The sequence below is a fragment of the Chrysemys picta genome, chromosome 10, assembly GCF_011386835.1.
Source record: "Chrysemys picta bellii isolate R12L10 chromosome 10, ASM1138683v2, whole genome shotgun sequence".
In the NCBI taxonomy this organism is placed as follows: domain Eukaryota; kingdom Metazoa; phylum Chordata; order Testudines; family Emydidae; genus Chrysemys; species Chrysemys picta.
The window spans coordinates 41,518,860-41,536,410 of NC_088800.1; the positions used below are offsets into that span (position 1 = coordinate 41,518,860).

Here is a 17,551-nt window from a genome sequence, read left to right on the forward strand (position 1 = left end):
GTTCTTAAAAACCTCTGATGATGGAGATTCCACAACCTCCCTAGGCAATTTGTTACAGTGCTTAACCACCCTGACAGTTAGGAAGTTTTTCCTAATGTGCAACCTAAACCTCCTTCATGGCAGCTTCTTGTCCTATCCTCAGAGGTTAAGGAGAACGATTTTTCTCCCTCCTCCTTGTAACAACCTTTTATGTACTTGAAAACTTTATCATGTCCCCCTTTGGTCTTCTCTTCTCCAAACTAAACAAATCCAATTTTTTCAATCTTCCCTCATAGGTCATGTTTTCTAGACCTTTAATCATTTTTGTTGCTCTTCTCTGGACTTTCTCCAATTTGTCCACACCTTTCCTGAAATGTGGCGCCCAGAACTGGACACAATACTCCAGTGGAGGCTGTATCAGCGCGGAGTAGAGCGAAAGAATTACTTCTTGTGCCTTGCTTACAACACTCCTGTTAATATATCCCAGAATGATGTCCATTTCCCCCCCCCCCCACAGTGTTACATTGTTCACCCATATTTAACTTGCGACCCACTATAACTCCCAGATCCCTTTCCACAGTACTCATTCCTAGGGATTCATTTCCCATTTTGTATGTGTGCAACTGATTGTTCCTTCCTAAGTGGAATACTCCACATTTGTTCTTATTGAATTTCATCCTATTTACTTCACATCATTTTTCCAGATCATTTTGAATTTTAATCCTATCCTCCAAAGCACTTGCAAACCCTCCCAGCTTGGTATCATCCGCAAACTTTAAAAGTTTAATGATTTACTAGAGCTGATGGTTCATTACCCCACCCTGGAATAAGGGAGCTTGGACTTGTTCTCTAGAAATTGAAGATCTAGGGTGAGGGCTGAGCAGTCTGGAGGGAGGAACTCTAGAAGCACTGAAGTCTAGGAAGGTTTGAATTGAATTTTGTTACCTTATCTTTACTGTCAGTATTAATAAAATCAAATACTAAGAAGGAGGTGAGTTTTGACTCTCCGTAGAGTGTGGACTGTGTTTGAGAGCAATGTTAAGTCCCAAACCACTGACTAGCTTGCTAAAATAGTAGCAAAGGCTAAATCTACAATCACCATTAATTAAGTCATATGCTTCGGCTTTAGCCTCAGTTCTTCCCCAGGGTCTCTGAAACCAGAGTAGAGGGCATGCTAGCCTCTATCAAATGCTGTAAAACCAACATTCAGTTCCTTTTGGCATGCTAATGTGTTCCTAAATTAATCATCAACTGGCAATTTCTCCTGCATCTTAACAGATTTGAGCAGTAAATTTTTTATATCTGCTGGCTTATGCTGGGAAGCTAGAGTATCAGAACAAGCTCTTCTGAAAACTAGAGAGCTTTGGATAAGGAAAAATTCTAAAGGCCCGGGAGGACTAAAATCCAAATTAACCGTATCCCTAATTTGCTCTGCTTTGTCACAGATAAGCAAGACCCTGGAGGAGGAGTCTCTTGCCTGGAAAAGTATACTGAGAAATCTCAAACAGGAGGGTTGGTATACACATGCTCTTTGCACCATCTGTAGGTCTCTGCAAGCCAGAATTAGACCTAATACAACCTGATCTGGAATTAGATTACATGTGATCAATGCAGGTTCAGACACTGCTAATTTTGTGGGCCCCTGAGTTAGAAGGACATGGATGCTAGCTACAATTGTTAACTGTGGCATAGATACACTACTTTCTGCACCAGGCTAGTCAAGTTCTAAACAAATCTCAAATCCTCGTGGAGACCTTTTTAATGGTAGACATGGAATACTTAGGTTTCAGAGTAGCAGCCGTGTTAGTCTGTATCCGCAAAAAGAAGAACAGGAGTACTTGTGGCACCTTAGAGACTAACAAATTTATTAGAGCATAAGCTTTCGTGGACTACATGCATCCGAAGAAGTGGGCTGTAGTCCACGAAAGCTTATGCTCTAATAAATTTGTTAGTCTCTAAGGTGCCACAAGTACTCCTGTTCTTCTTTTTATGGAATACTTAGCAGACTCTCATCAGGAAGTAGAAGGTGTTAACTGCCACAGTGAGAAACAATGTTATTACTCAATCTTCAAAACACAGATCACCCGAGATCTGAGATGGAATTCCTACCCCCACAGAAAGTACACGCACCCCAACAGACAGGTGTTCTCATGTGTGTGTTGCCACTGCCTCTCACACATAACCTTCTTGTTTGAACCCTGTGTCAAGAAACTTTTACAGTCAGAAACTGAAACGTGAGAGGGTCTTTGCAGATCCCCCAGGATAATTCCTCTGAAATGTTGCCAACTCTCACAATTTTATCATGAGGCTCACAATATTTGGTGTTCTCAAAGTCCCAGCCCTTGGGGTCAGATAACTGAATGAGAATCTCAGTTTTCTTTTTAAAAAAAACAAAAAACGGGGGTGGGTGGGTGGGAGGGGAGAATGACATTCATGGTTACAGAGAAAAGTTTGAAACATGACTGGAGCGTACCCTAAAGGCTCAAAACCCAGAGGACAAATAAAAATTCCAAATTTACTGGTGGTTTTTTGTTTTAAATCTGATGATTTCAGAACACTTGGAATTGGCAATACTGCATCAGTGTGACTTTTCTTTTGGACTTTTAGAATAAAATACTTAGGACTTGCACTCATTTTACATTCACATGTTCCAGAGATGGTTTGTACAGTACATTATTTACATCTTTATATATCTATATAGTTTCACTATTTTATGTTGTATAATTCAGTTACTGTGTTCCTGAGATGTGTTTTTCTCTCTTTGATTTCTTGTTATGGGGCTGATTACTAGCGTGTATTGGGACTGGTCTACATTACCGATTAAATCAACCTAACTTACGTCGCTCAAGGGTGTGAAAAAGACACCCCCATGAGCGACACAAGTTACAGTGACCTAAGCACTGTCCACACTGGCGCTATGTCAGTGGATATAGCCGATATAGCTTCCACCTCTTGCAGAGCTGGAGTAATTATGCTGACAAGAGAACGCTCTACCATCAGCATAGCATGTCTTCACCAGATGTGCTACAGCGGCATAGCTGCATCGGTGCAGCTGTAGCGCTCTAGTGTAGACTTGCCCTTAGTCTCTCATCTGTAAACATTCCTAAGAATGTTATCTTCTGGATCCTAAGTACAGCAAGACTTATTTATTGTATTCCTGCATGGGATATGAATTGTTTCTTGTATTCCTGGCACCCTAGTATTTTTGGAGCACCAGGTTCAAACTCAGCGGAGTGGGAAAAGTGAAGCCCACTGAAAAGGCACACTTGCCCTTCAGGCACAAAAATTTAGCAAAGCCCCCTTACACAGATTTAAAGTGGCAGGTGATTTTTCACTCACATGTGAAATGTAAATTCCTAATTTCTTTCCAGCATTATTATCTGGTACTTAATACCAAGGTTTGATCTACCTGTAGTTACAGCTATACCTACCCACTTTCAAAACCATTTAGAAATACCTAAATAGCTGATATGAAAATACCTAAATAACTGATATGAAAATGCTTTTTGGTAATTAAAATAAAAGCTGGTTTAGATCTCAGATCATCAACAGAATATGAATAGATCTCAGTGCATTAATTGTAAATCATCTGGTTCTTTATTTCCCTGCCAAGGCCTGCCTGTAGCATTCTGTGTTTCCCCAGTTACAACTGATGAGCTCACTAACACCTAATACAGGAAAAGGAAGGGAGCTCTCTGCTCTGCTTGAGGTGTTGGTGAGGTCAGCCTGGAGCAGGGAAAAGCAGCCTCTTAACTCTTGGCAGGTCACCATTAGCACAGCTAAGCGCAACAAAGGGACCATTTGGAGTTGAATTTCCATTTTTTGAGGCTCCCATTAATGAAAGCAAGTGAAGCCAGAACACACTCCAAGAAGATGGGAGATCTGTCAGCACAGCCCAGACATTCAGAGTTAAGCCTGTCACATCTTGGGCTGTCTGAGCAGCAGAGCAGACCGGTAACCAGGCTGAGTGACGGGAGCAGTTATAGCTTCACTCTACTGTTGCCAGTGCAATTCAAACCATGTCAGGTGGATGTTGTATCTGATGATAACACTTTGTACCCTATCCAAGGTTCACAAGGAATGACATCAGCCTCACACCACTTCTGCCAGGGAAGCAGTATTCCATCTTACAGAGAGAGAAACAGGCACAGAGAGGTTAAGTGACTTGCCCATGTTCACACAGCAAATCAGTAGCACAGCTGGGCTTAGCGCCCATGTCACCTGATTGCAGGTCTGTGGTGATTTTAGCCTTAAGACCATCCTTCTTCCCCACCCCACCCCACCCCTAAGCTCCTGGGCACGCCATTAACACAGGACCCAATACTGCAACTCTTCCTCATACAGTTAGTCCTTAATCATGCAAATTGCTGCACTGAAATCAATATGACCAGTCATGCAAAAACTACACCTTAGTAAGGGCTGAAGGATTGGGCCCACAGCAGTGAGCTGAACATACTGTATGTATACTGTGAACTTGTAAGTACTCAAATTAACAACTAATAAAGAATAAGCCAATTTGACTGTGAGGTCTCTGAGGTAGGGACCATCTCTACCCATCTGTTTGCTCAGCACAACAGGGCCTCATTCTGACTTAGCCTTCTGAGCAAATCTGTAATGTAAATATGAAAGGATGAAGCGGAGTGAAAAACAGCAGCAGGGTGTCCTGGAAATTAAGAGCTGGGTTTTACTAAACTTCATTAATAACCTGACAGAGGAAGCAAACAGCGAGGAAAGAGAATCACCTTTACCTACAGAAAAGATTAGACAAGTAAAATCAAACTTGTCGATCTTGAAAAAAACGTGGCCTCCATCACCAGGCAATGTGCATATTGGGCAATTACTTAATTTTCAAACCATCATCCACTGATGTGGTTACATGGGATCTGTGTAATTACTCCATTTCCTGGAAATGTGAAAGAAGTATCAAATGGGAGCTGAGGGGATGGGGGGCAGATAATCAAAGGAGAATGTTGGCGAAGAAGTCTAGCATGTCTTGCTCTGATGGAGGGATCTCTGCTGCCAGGTTTGCACTGTTTATCTTACTGTATTATAGGATTTTAAAATATTTTCTCTTATGATACAGATACAAGTGTGCAGAAAACTAGCTGCTCCACCCCACTTACCCTGAAGCCAATAGGGATTTGTCTGCATTAGGAAAGGGACCCATTGCAACAGCCAGCTTCTGTATCAGGTGCTGCTAAAACTGTGTTGAAAATAGATGAGAGTAGACAGAACCACATCACATGCAGCAGTGCTGAATGTGGGTTGGTCCTGTCTATATACTAGGGATGTAAAATGTTAACTTGCCTTAACCGTTAACCCCTGGGCCGGCCCGCCAATCCCAGTGACCCCACATTAGCCAGCCCGCCAACCCCAGTGGCCCAGCGCACCAGCCAGAGCGGTCCCAGCCCCAGCCCCACCTGCCGGCCCTTTAATCACTGAACCGTTTAAATGAAGTATTTTGTAAGCAATTAAACGGTTAACTTTTTAAACAATATTTACATCCCTTCTACATACACTCAGAGTTAAACTGTTTTCACTGATTCAGCTACACTCATTATTGACAAGAGGCAACAACTAAATGTAGACATCCTCATCAGTGATTTCAGTGGGAGCCACACTCAGGTCTTCATATTAAATTCAAGCCAATACATATGGGGAAAAATACCAAACCCACAAATAGTGACTCGTGGATAGCATTAATTCTGAAAGAAATAGCAAATTAGAGACTATATACATTTTCAATGCAGTATGGTAACAGCAAAAAGCCAGTGTGACTTTGGGCTGGACATGTCAAGGCAACATAGCACTGAAAGGAGAGGAAAGGAAATTATACAGCTCTGGCAAGACTGCTCCTGGAATAACGTGTTCAATTCTGGTGCCTCAACAAAACAGAAAGATGACAGCAAACTGGAAGGAATTGTGAGACAGCAACAGAGCTGACGAAGTGTCTGGAGGGCTTGATCTATGAGGAGAGATTAAAGGCTAATTACATACAGCTTGTGTTAACAAAAACTAGGGAAGCGCCATGACAACTGTCTACATGTACCTACAGGGAATAACCACCAAGAAAGAAGAGGAATTTTCCAGGGCGTTTCCATGGGGTGGAATTAGGAGTGATGGGATTCAATTAAAAAAGAAAAAATATAGGCTGGAGATCATATCTCCTATCAGTGCACCTGATTAGACTGGGGAAAGTTTTCCGACGGCAGCTGGGAGAGGAAAAAGGCCCTCATTTGAACTGCACAGGGCATTGGCTAATATAGTGTATGAACAATCATGCTCTGGCCCCAGGGGATGGAGGTGATGATCTAATTCATCTACTCCCTTCTTCACTTCCTAGGATTCTGTCACTCTAGGCAGGCTGCATGGTCATGACATTTAAGTGGCCTTTCTGATACCTCAGTCCCAAGGCGCCCTCTGCTGTTCAAGTTCTAACACTCCTGTCCCAATTCTAAAAGCCAAACAGATGACAGGGAAAAGAAAAATCCCATCCAGTTCAGCATGGCGCCTTTATCTCTAGTCCCCAACCACCACTCTTCCTGCTTCTGCTTGGCATAAACTCACAGGGCTTGGGGGGAGGGGGGGAGAGAAAGAGGGAGGAGCAGAGCTCTCCCTCATGTGAAATGATGTCACACTGATCAGCTGCTTCTCCACAGCCCAAAGGAAACTCACTGCTACGGTACATTCTGCTTTAACCAGAGCATTCTTCTCCCAGACAGCCACTTTATCAGCTTCTTTCTCAAAGAATCCACTTAACCTATGGATAGGGACTGGCAGTGACTGCTGCTTAACTGGGATAGCATTCACATACATTCTGCTTAATAGGGACCAGTCAAGGAAATAAATGGTGTTTAATCAGATGTCACACTGGTGTGAAGTTTAAGCTCCTAACTCTTAATACAGCTGGTGCCAAACGAAGCTGAAATGCAGTGAGGATAGTTTTAATCCAGGACAGCAGTGCTTCTCCTACAGCGGTCTGCAGAGTGCCATAAGTGTGCAGGTGAGCCACGTCTGTCACAACAGCCTTGTTGGCACCAGGAAAGCCAAGAACACCTTTCAGCATTGGTTCCCCTGAACCAGTGTTGACTGGATTAAACAGAGACAATAAAAATAATGTAGATTTGACAAAACTACTTCCAAAGCCATACCAGAGACTGGCTTCCACCAGCATTTCATCATGCTCCCAGCAGCATCAAACACGGTTTTGTCTAGTCTGTACCAGCACTCAGACCACTTTCCACACTGGTCCAGGGGAAACTCTTGCTGAAATGTGTTCTCTTCCCAGTGCACACAAGAGTAGTGGTTCTCCTCATCTTAACTGAAATCCTTTCTTCAGTATTCTCCTTACTTTCCCATGGATCAATGTACAGATACAAGTCAGGGTAGTCTGAAGATCAGTATGTAGACAGTTAAAAAGTCAGCTCAGATAGGCTAGTTTTCCTTACTCACCTGCTCCTTGAATTGTTCTTGTGATAGACAATCAGTCAAGTCCACGCAACCCAGGAGGCACCCAGAAGGATAATCTCTGGGAAATTCCACATCTGTGTCAAGAGAAAGAAAAGGATTGAAAACACACACACACACACACACACACACACACTCTGTGATCGTCCCATTTCTCAGTAAGCTCTTAACTGGAAACACACGCTCATCAGCACATCTCTTCCGCTCAAACTTCTTGAGGCACAAGAAAATTTGAATCATAGAATATCAGGGTTGAAAGGGACCTCAGGAGGTCATTGAGTCCAACCCCTGCTCAAAGCAGGACCAATCCCCAACTAAATCAGTGTTTATTTAGTGTTTATTTTCTGTAATTCCTTTCATATTTTGGGACATATGGTGCATTGCTTAGGAAACATGGTCTTGGAGAACTGGCTTAAGCCAGACAGATGATGGTAAAGACAAAGACTGTGCATGGCTCTGCCAACACATCTCCATCCTGCCCTGCTACAACTCTGCTGTAATGTACTGGGGCTCCCAATACACTCAGTCCATGCACCTCAATCCTGATATCCACCACTCCCATTATTCCAATCCTGAGCCAGCCCTTTAGCTGAAACCGCCAATGAGCACAATACAGCATTTTAGATCATGCGGTGCTTTGGAGATGGAGGCAACTGTCAACTGCCAGCTGAGCCAAAGTGACCTTAATAAAAATAGACTCTAGCTCTTGTAAAGCACCTTCCATTTGTAGATCTCAAAGCACTTTACAAAGGAGGTCAGTATCATTAACCCCATTTTACAGATGGGAAAACTGAGGCAAAAAGCAGGTAAGTGACTTACCCAAGGTTACCCAGCAGGCCAGAGCCAAGAATAGAACCCAGGTCTCCTGAATCCCAGTCCAGTGCTCCAGCCACTGGGCCATGCTGCTTTAAAAGCAAACGCACAAAAAGCCAAGATGGCCTGAGATTTGGGGCTCTCACTCCTGGCGAGGGATGTTAGCATCATGCTTTTGTGCATCTCTCCCCTGTTGTGTCTTTTCAGGCAGTAGTATGGCCGATGCACAGTGAATGCACAGTTCCTTGCTCTGATGAGGCAGAAGGAAATCCCTAGGCATCACATCTGGGCTGACTAATATCCAGAGGTGCTGCACCAAGAGGCGACATCTCCCTGGCTATGCAGCCTGGACCAGGTTGATGCCTCAGGCTCACCTAGCCTCACAAGAGCAAGAGATCTGCATGCTAACCTGCAGCGTTTTATTCCTGGCCTCCAGGAGGCCAGAACGTATGACAGCATTTGAACTTCAGCGCACCAGCTCCTTCGTCCATTCACAAGCAATGACCTATTGCCTGAACCAAGAACTAAGAGGCATTGCTGCCAGGAGGTATTGTCAAAGTAAGATGCAATTCACTAATGCTCACAGCTTCTGACTAGCCAAGAGGGCAGGGTTGATCTGCTTCGTGACACCCTTCTGGCTGAAAAAATGCAGAAAGGAAGAGGGGAACTGAAAGGAGAAAGGAATGTTAATGAGAGAAGCAGAGATAACTGCCCAAGAGCGCCTGCTTCCTGCCTCTGCTCATTACATGGCTCAAGATACCAAAATCAGAGACTCAATAGTGAGGTTCACCTTCACGGAGCAGCATTCTGTATGTGGCCTCTAGCTCAGAGATTTCTTGAGGGGATGGTCTTTTAGCAGTAGCTGCTATCCACAGCCGCCCTCTGTGGGATGTGTACCAGGTCCTGCCCTCCACCCTAGAGTGAACAGAAGAGAATGCAGAACTGACATACCAGCTGAGATCCCACATGGTCCAGTCGTCAATGGAACGTTTCACCCTGTGACTCCTGTTACCAAGCTTTGCCCTGGAAAAGGGCGTTTTCCTCTTCAGTGAGGAGGGCTGTTAGTGAGAAGACTTCTGGAGTCAGTGAATCTCACCAAGCGACTTATTTAGGTGGTTTAGTCACTCTACTCTGACTTTGCAGTACCCAGAAATCAAGTCTCTGTATTCCTAGGAGCTAGGCAGTGGTTAGTATGCAATCTAATGGGCAACGTGGCCCACAGACTTAGACAAAGCAGTCAGCGACTTCCCTTTTCTTTAGGTGCAGCTCCCAGAGACTATGGGGACAGCATGAAAGGCTCCAACTTTATCAGAGTGGCTGGCTTGCAGCATTCCCAGGCTGCTTAGATCCAGGAGCACAGTAAGGTGGTGTCTACAGCCTGAGGAACTGATAAGTCTGCTTTTCAGAATTAAAAGTCATCTCCTCAGAAACTTCAGAAAAAAAAATCTACGGACATTCAGGGATTTCCCAAGACACCCCAATTACACTGGAACAGGGAAACAGCAGCTGATTTGTCTGGAAACTGCCTTGTAAAGCGGAAGCTTGTCTAGTAACACCTCCTCCCTCAGGAACCCAGCTCCTAGGCATGGAGCACCATGATGCTGCAGGTTATCTACCAAGGAATTTGTACAAAAATAGCAAAATATTGGAGTATTTTCAGGCCTTCGTTAATTATCATCATAAAGAAGCTGGCTCTTTCCAGCCTGCTCAGCTCCGAACCCAACAGCATGCTTGGATGAAGAAGTGCAGCTCCCTGTTCGTACATTTCCTGCACAAACATTTCCCCCAGGGAAGCGGGCTGTGTGTGCGATTAGAGAGCTAGATGGAAAGTGCCAGTGGGACTATACTGGGCAATAGCTTAGGGCCACCGAGTCCTCAGCATGTATCAGAACATCAGTATGGTATGAGTTTTGGGAACTGTTCTCATTGCAGGCACTATGTTGGGGGGGGGGGCAATTACAAAGCTGTTGGCATAACTGCATATTGTTCAGAACATATCACAGTTCCATGCCTTTTCTTTTACCTTTTGATTCCTTTTACCAGCAAGGAAGCCCAAGGTTGGTGCATGCTGAGACACCAGCCATCATCCGAGATCTCCTGTAATTCTCGATCCTGAATCCGTAACCTGTTCCTTTCGGAGGCAGACTCATGCCCAGTTTCTGCAGAATGGGCAGTTTTTCTGTGCAGGAGCAATCCAGTCTGGTCTACCCACTTCAGCATGTTCAAAACAAACACATAACAGAAGGTTTAACTCTTAGTCCAAATCACTTTAAGTTTTTCCTTTACTTAAGAACAACAGTGCAGAAGGCACAATGGCCTAGCCCCCGTGCTGGATTAGATCTGTCCATTCTTTGGCCCACTGGATCAGAACCCTGCTCTTATCATTCTCTGGATACTGCTGTGTAAGCCAGACTTGAACCCAAAGGGGAGGGAATGGGGAGAGAATCTAACCTGGGATGGTGCAAGTGACACTCAGGGCAAAATGTGGGCCAGGTGGCCACCTTTGTCATGCCCCCCAGAGACCACAAGCCAAGCATACAAAGGAGTGGTCCTCCCCCTCACTGTGGATTGTCATATGGGATATTGGCATTCAGAGCCAGCCTTCTGGTGCAGCCACAGACCCCTTCTGGGTGCACAAGCAGTACTCATGGCCACTTATCACATGCCTTTTCCTCTTGAGAGGACAGGAGAAAAACCAACCAACTATAGCCCAAGAGCTCCCACAACTCTCAAAAAATACCTGGATGTAGAAAAAAGGTTAAGTGGAGGCAGGAGAGGCACAAAGCCTGGTATGAAGACAGGGATGGGTTTAACTTGCATTATCTGGCATGGCCTGTCACAGACTAAGAACAAGTGTATATTAATGCTTGGAAGTGTCTGAGCACAAATGGTGCACAGGAACCAAGGACAGACTAGAAGGGACACTTGCAAGTGGAGACAGTGACCGAGGGGGCACAACTGAAATCTACCTGGTGGATTCTTATAAATGAAATGTTAAAAGGGAAACTCCTTTAGACTGAATGTCCGGAAACCTTCCCAAGAGCAAGATGCATCAGGCTGAGGAAGGGGCAGGAAACCCACAATACGCCACTGGCAAAAATCCTGCCCAGGCCGGGAGTTTGGGATGACTAAGCCACCTAGCTGGCCATGTCCATCTCTAGCTCAGATGATCCTAATCCCACAGAGGAGGCTGGGGGACAGGGAAGAGATGCCGTAACTTCCCATGCACTGATAATACTTGGGCCCATGTCTCTTGGCAGTCACTGCTCAGGAAGGAATCAGAAATTGGCACTGACCAAGGGGGCAGGCTGAAGAAGGTGGGGATTCACCAGAAGCCCAGAGCTCTCTTCAAACTTCCCCTCGGGGCTCCTCGATGGCTTGCTTAATGTGCCATAGTTAATGGCATCGATCGTTTCATCCAACCTGCAAGGAGAGACAAACCATGTTAATACCTCCCGGCATCCCCGACCCAGAAGCCCTTCCTGCCATCTCTCCCAGCCAGGCTGCTCCACTGCTGCCTCCCTCACTCTGATACTCAGGCTCCCGCAGACACTCAAGGCATGTCTGCTGTAGATATACAGCTGCTCTGCCCTGCGTTCTCCCAGGGAGCTACCGGCCTGGAACGGTGACCAACGTGCCAGCTTAGGACAGTTCTGCCTATAAGTCAGACAGAGTGCAATTCAGCAGGAACAGTCAGTACTGAGAGCATGGCCCTGCACAGCACAGGGTAGCCCTGTAAAATTGGCATCCAGATCACCCCTGGTCAGTAATGATCCCAGGACACTGGTCACAGAGCAAGACTCTATCTAAAGTGGTTATCTGGCACCCCATAGTATCTGAGCCTCACAGTCTTCAACAGTCCTGTGAGATGGGGATGATGGCACATCCCAATTTTACAGGTGGGACACTGAGGCACGGACACTCTAAGTGACTTGCCCAAGGTCACATAAGAAGTCTGTGGCGGAGCAAAGACTTAAACAATCCCAGGCTTGTGTCCAAGCCACTAAACGTGCCTTCTGAGAGCCACAGTGGCCTGGCCAAACCCTAATGTGGGCAACTCCATTTGGGATGTGGTATTCTTCAGTCTACCTCCTAAAAGCTGGGGGGCAGTACTGTACACATAGACTGGCTGCCATGTTCCACCCCAGAGGATGCTGAATTTCATTTGTGGGGGAAGTGATCCTGTTACAGGGAGTCTGGAAGATGCCCAGGGATGCAAAGCTCTACAGAACATCAAGTTATTATATCATTGCTTCCTTTTTGCCTCTTCTTTATCACTAGGCATATTTGCACACAAACAGATTTTTGCTCCTTAGGAGCATCATCTATCTGCTCCTGAAGCACAAACCCCTAAACTCTCTGTTTGTGCTGTCATGACTACGGCAGATGTCTGCAATACCACAGACAGAGGGATGAGATTGCAAACGGGGAAATAAGCAGCAGGAGCAAACCGGTTGCTAAGAGCTCAGGATCCTGTTTGTCCCAAACAATGAGATACAGGGAGAAGCACAGAACATTCTAACCGAGTGGCAGGGCTGCCTCTCAAGAGAATGGGCTCCGCAGTTTGTCATCTGTTGCTGTTGACGGTAGCTCAGCTGCCTCGCTAACAATCACAGATAGTGTTTCTCCTCTCTCTGCTCTCTGGAGCGTACTCTGCTCCCTGCCAGCTCGGTGCCTGGTGCCACCTACTCACTTGCTGTGATATTCAGCCATGCTGTCCTGCTCCTCCAGGATCTGCCTGCCAGCAAAGTCGATGGTGATTTTTCTGGCAAGTCGAGAAGCATGGCGCAGCTCTCGCAGCTCCTCTTCTCTCTTCTGCAGCGCCTCGCGCTCTTGTTTGGACAGCCACTGGTTGGAGTCTGTAGCAAAGTAATCCGACTCGTCATCGATGACTTGGGTACGGCGCACACTGGTGAGAGACAGCCAGAGAGAGAAAGCGGAGTGGTACCAGGTACGACAGCAAACGGCCCCAGACATACCTGGGAACATCGCTTCAGTCACACAGCCACCCCTCTCTGTGCTCCCACGACTCCCTTGTGGTCTCTGGAGAACATGGCTTGTCAGTAATACTAAGCCAGAGGCATGAAATTTTGCCCTTCTGGGGGTCATGCTGGCAACCTGTCAGGAACTCAAGGAAATAAAATGGAAAGAGATCACAACTACTCCCATCTTAAATACGGAGGAGAACCTGGGAGACTCACACAACAGCAAGTTCTGGACGCAGCTCTCATGGATTGAGACAGGGCATCACATGCTAGAACCTGTATCCTCTGCAGGCTCTATAACGAACAGGTCAGGCACGGGGCTGCATTCAGCCCATGGTGTGCACACTATTGTAAAAAGAAGAACAAGAGTACTTGTGGCACCTTAGAGACTAACAAATTTATTAGAGCATAAGCTTTCGTGGACTACAGCCCACTTCTTCGGATGCATAGTGGGCTCTGTATCTTTTTGCGGATACAGACTAACACGGCTGCTACTCTGAAACCTGACACTATTGTAGTGGCATGGACGTAGTAGAGTGTGATTTGTTCCCTACAGAGGCTGCCTCAGTATCCTTTACAGATCCCCAAGATCTGCCCCCACTCATGCCCTTCCTAGGTTAAGGCCCCCTTTCCCTTGTAAGCCCCATTCTTCTGGTTGAGGGGGACTGAACAATCCTAGCAGGGGATGAGAGACCAGACAGGGAATTAAGCCCAAGGCTCCTGCAGAGCCCTGCCAACAGATCACCGGGCTGGCCCCTGGCCTCAACACAGTGCTTGGAAAATTAACTCGTTATGAAACTTCTTCCACCAGGCGATTGTGAACACGTCTCGAAGGGCAATGATAGTGAGGAGTTTATCTACTGCACAACGCAGCTTGTCAACCCAAAACTACCTGCGAATTTCACACAGGCCACTGGGCTATGGGAGATTCTGGGGCTGGGCTCTCCCAATCTCTCCCACTGAAGCTGTTCCACTTTTTCAATAAAAGAAGCTGGGGGGTGGGGGGGGAGGCTGAAGCCAGCGTCTGTCCCCCCCCCCCCCCAAAAAAAGCCAGAGCAGCGTGGGGATGAAGCCAGCCCCCCCCCCCCCGTCTGAAGCCAGGAGTGACCGTGAGGCTGAAGCCAGCACCCCATTCCCCCCAAACCCAGGAGCAGGTGCGGGGCTGAAGCCGGGTACCCCAGCGGCCCCTCATGCCCCCTCCGCTCAAGCTGGGAGCAGCGCGGGACTAAAGCCCCAGTCCTGGTGCTCCCCGTAGGCAGAAGCCCTGAGCCCATGGGCAGAGTTGGGGGGGCATAAGGGTGTTGCCCCCCTCCCCAACTGCAGTGACTTACCCAGAGTGGGGCAATCCGGGGGCAACTCCACCCCCCCCCCCAACCCAGAAAGGCTGTGTGTCCTGCTGAGGTGAGTCACGGGGTGGATGTGGCGCTCTCTCCCTGGACCGCGCTATGCGGAGCTGGCCCGAGCCCTGCCATCCCTTGCCCACGCCAAATAGAAGTCAAACTACGCCTATGCCCAAGGGTCCGTCTCCGCCCCCCCTTGGCCCAGAGCCCTGAATCCCCCCTCCCACCCGCATTGGGCCCTGGAATTTTTATAGCATGTTGATGTGGGGCTCAGAAAGAAAAAGATTGAGAACCCCTGGTTTAGAGTCCCTAGCATGAAGTTCCCACAGCTGCTGCAAGGCGAGTGCTGTCAGAACAGACTCAAACATCAGCTGTAGCTGAAAGGGCATTTAAGGTGTGTGGTTATGGAGCAAGATGGCCATCTCAGCAGGGGAATTTTCACACCATTGTCTTGTGCAAAGGTCCCCCCCCTTTTCCTTTAAAGGTGAACTGGGGGGGGGGGCGGGGAGAGAATGGGCTTGAATCTTTCCACACCTCCCCCCACCCAACAACAGCAGCAAAAGGTTGTTCTGCTAGTTTTTATATTAGAAAATTCAAGTCTTCTCTGCCCTGGAACACCCTGTGGTGACCGGGAGAACTAATGAAATGAGATCACAAGATAGTGAAAGCAGCAGCAATTGAGAGGGGAAAGGAATTTTACTCTGGCTGTTTAAAACTCTATTGAACTCCAATGGCTACAGATCATGAGGAAGAATGTGTGTCTGTTAAAGATTCAACAACACTGATCTACAGCTAACTTGTAAGAGCTAACAATACACATCCTCAGAGACCCCCAAGAAAGCAGCACAAGAGAAGACCAGACTTGAAATTCCTGATCATTGCAAGGTAGTAGAAAAAACTACTTAAAAACAACCACCACGCACCATTTCTGGCCTTCTTAACAAATCAGCAGAAAAAAGAGGAAAATACCAATTTTTTTTAATGTCTTTTGCTGGTCACCTTTAAAGGACATTCTCCATCTAGAGAGACAATCTGTTCAGAGGGAAAAAAACATCAGAGGGAAAGAGGAAGATGGACAAGCAGAAAATGCAGCACTACAAAAAAGATTGTAGCTCAAAACAAGAACAATCAGTGCGCCAAAGAGAAATTCCTGTGAGAGCCAGGGAATCTGGGCACATTTCATGTGACTGAGCCAGCCAGCTGATGTACCGCTTCCCTACCAATCTCAAGTCCAACAGCCAAACAGGAACCATGTTTTCCAGCAGAAATACTGTTCTCAGTAGTATACAATACTGGCGTGACCACCTGCCGGCTGGTCAGTGGCCAATATGAAATGTACAGATGCTATCAGTGCAATTCCTAGTGGACAAAACTACTACAATGGGTGCACTTGCTGGAAGTCTCACCTGAGAGGTTAGTACTGGATGAGTCACAGAGACTAGACTTCCCTTCCCCACTACAGGGCCTCCATCTGAGGTATGAGGCACCAGCTTGTGATACTACTGCCTGGACCATTCCCATCTTGTGATATTTTCTCCATGATTCTGATCCCACCTATAAATTCAGGTTTAGTAGATTTGCAGCCAAGGCAGTTTTGGAAGGGATGGAATGCTGATACTATTTAGATCAAAAGTGACTCTGGCCTGCAGGATGGTTTGTGCTATTTCAGCAAGCACCGTACCTCGTTTTGTCAAATTCCAGCAACTTGTCTTTGTGTTTCACGGCCAACTCCAGACCTGTCTTCAGCCGAGCTTCCTGACGAGGCAGCAGGTCCTTGCTGAGGATCTCCATCTGCCCAGAACTCTCAGTACCTAGGATACACAGACACAAATCATGATCCGGTTCTTGGGGATGGGCTATCAGTTTAAACACCAATGGGCACAGAGATACTCCCAAGAACATGTGACATTATAGGAAACGGAAGAAGTCACTTGTCCAAAAGTCTGGCACTTTTGAAATTGTCCTAACCCCCACCTCCCTGCTTCCCCCCCACTCCACGTCCTCCTCTCATTCTCCTTTCTCCAGCAACAAATTAAGTGCTCAGATACCATGGTGGTGGGCATGGGATAAAAATCTAGACAGAAACCATTTACCCTCGCTGCTCCAGTCACCTTCCCCAGTAACTTAGTTGTTTAGTTTCTGTGGGAAGTAATTCTGCCTGTGTTCCCCCACTTACCCTTATTTCCCTCCATTTTAGATTATGTTTCCTAATTCAAGCTCTTCTCTGGAAGCCCTGATTGTTCTCCTATCCTGTTCCTACTGAAAAGGGATTTCCAAAACCCTGACTGTTGGAATTCTTTGCCACAATATGCTGCTTGATATTTTATTTTCTGATCCTCCGATTTCTCTTTTCTCCTACTCCCCACACCTTTCAACATGCAACCCCCCATCCTCCTCTTCCGCCCCCATCTAGCTGGCACTGTTTGATTGCCTTCCCCCTACCCCCCCAGTGTCTTACACTGACTGTCCTCTGTCCCCATGCTCAGCCACACACATGTCTGTCCCTCATTAGCTATTTTGATTGGACTGCCCCACCTGAATCTTCCACTTCCCAGTGGGACTGAAATCCAAAAGGCCTGTCAGCGTGACATGCGTTTCCAAAGTGGGTGATGTGAGAGGTGTGTGACATCTATGGGTCAAGCCAGCCTTATGGGCTGAACAAACTCAACCTTAACAGGACAAAAAAGCAGGGAGGAGATGGCAGCAGCAGCCAGCCGGGGGAAGCAAGCACAGTTCCCGAGCCAGCCAGTGGGATTTTCCTCTCCGTTTCCTCTTCAGGAATATATCTCTTCTATTAGGGCCTACTCCAAAGCCTGGTAAGTCAATGGAAAGATTCCCATTGGCTTCAATAGGCTTTGCATCAGGCCCTTAGCAGATCCAGAAGCTTTGACTCATTTCTCCCCTATGGCTGGACACTGGGAGCAGGTTTCATATTGATGGATATTTTACTCCTGGGCGTGTGGCTCT

The 17,551-nt window shown here is 46.7% G+C and overlaps 1 protein-coding gene across 5 annotated transcripts in view; it reads right to left on the minus strand.

The window, feature by feature from the left end:
* The window catches only part of TRIP4 (thyroid hormone receptor interactor 4), a 49,143-nt gene that overhangs the window by 17,817 nt on the left and 13,775 nt on the right, over positions 1-17,551 (minus strand). For 4 of the 5 annotated variants that reach the window (XM_008166769.4, XM_024103974.3, XM_065559648.1 and 1 more), the window contains 6 exons: positions 16,266-16,395; positions 12,953-13,168; positions 11,556-11,682; positions 10,283-10,470; positions 9,050-9,174; positions 7,432-7,523 (listed from right to left, as the gene is read on the minus strand). In XM_008166769.4, coding sequence (XP_008164991.1) covers positions 7,432-7,523; positions 9,050-9,174; positions 10,283-10,470; positions 11,556-11,682; positions 12,953-13,168; positions 16,266-16,395 — 878 coding nt within the window. Of the gene's footprint in view, positions 1-5,798; positions 5,945-7,431; positions 7,524-9,049; positions 9,175-10,282; positions 10,471-11,555; positions 11,683-12,952; positions 13,169-16,265; positions 16,396-17,551 lie in introns of those variants that run through there. The other variant, XM_065559649.1, reaches the window with a different exon arrangement.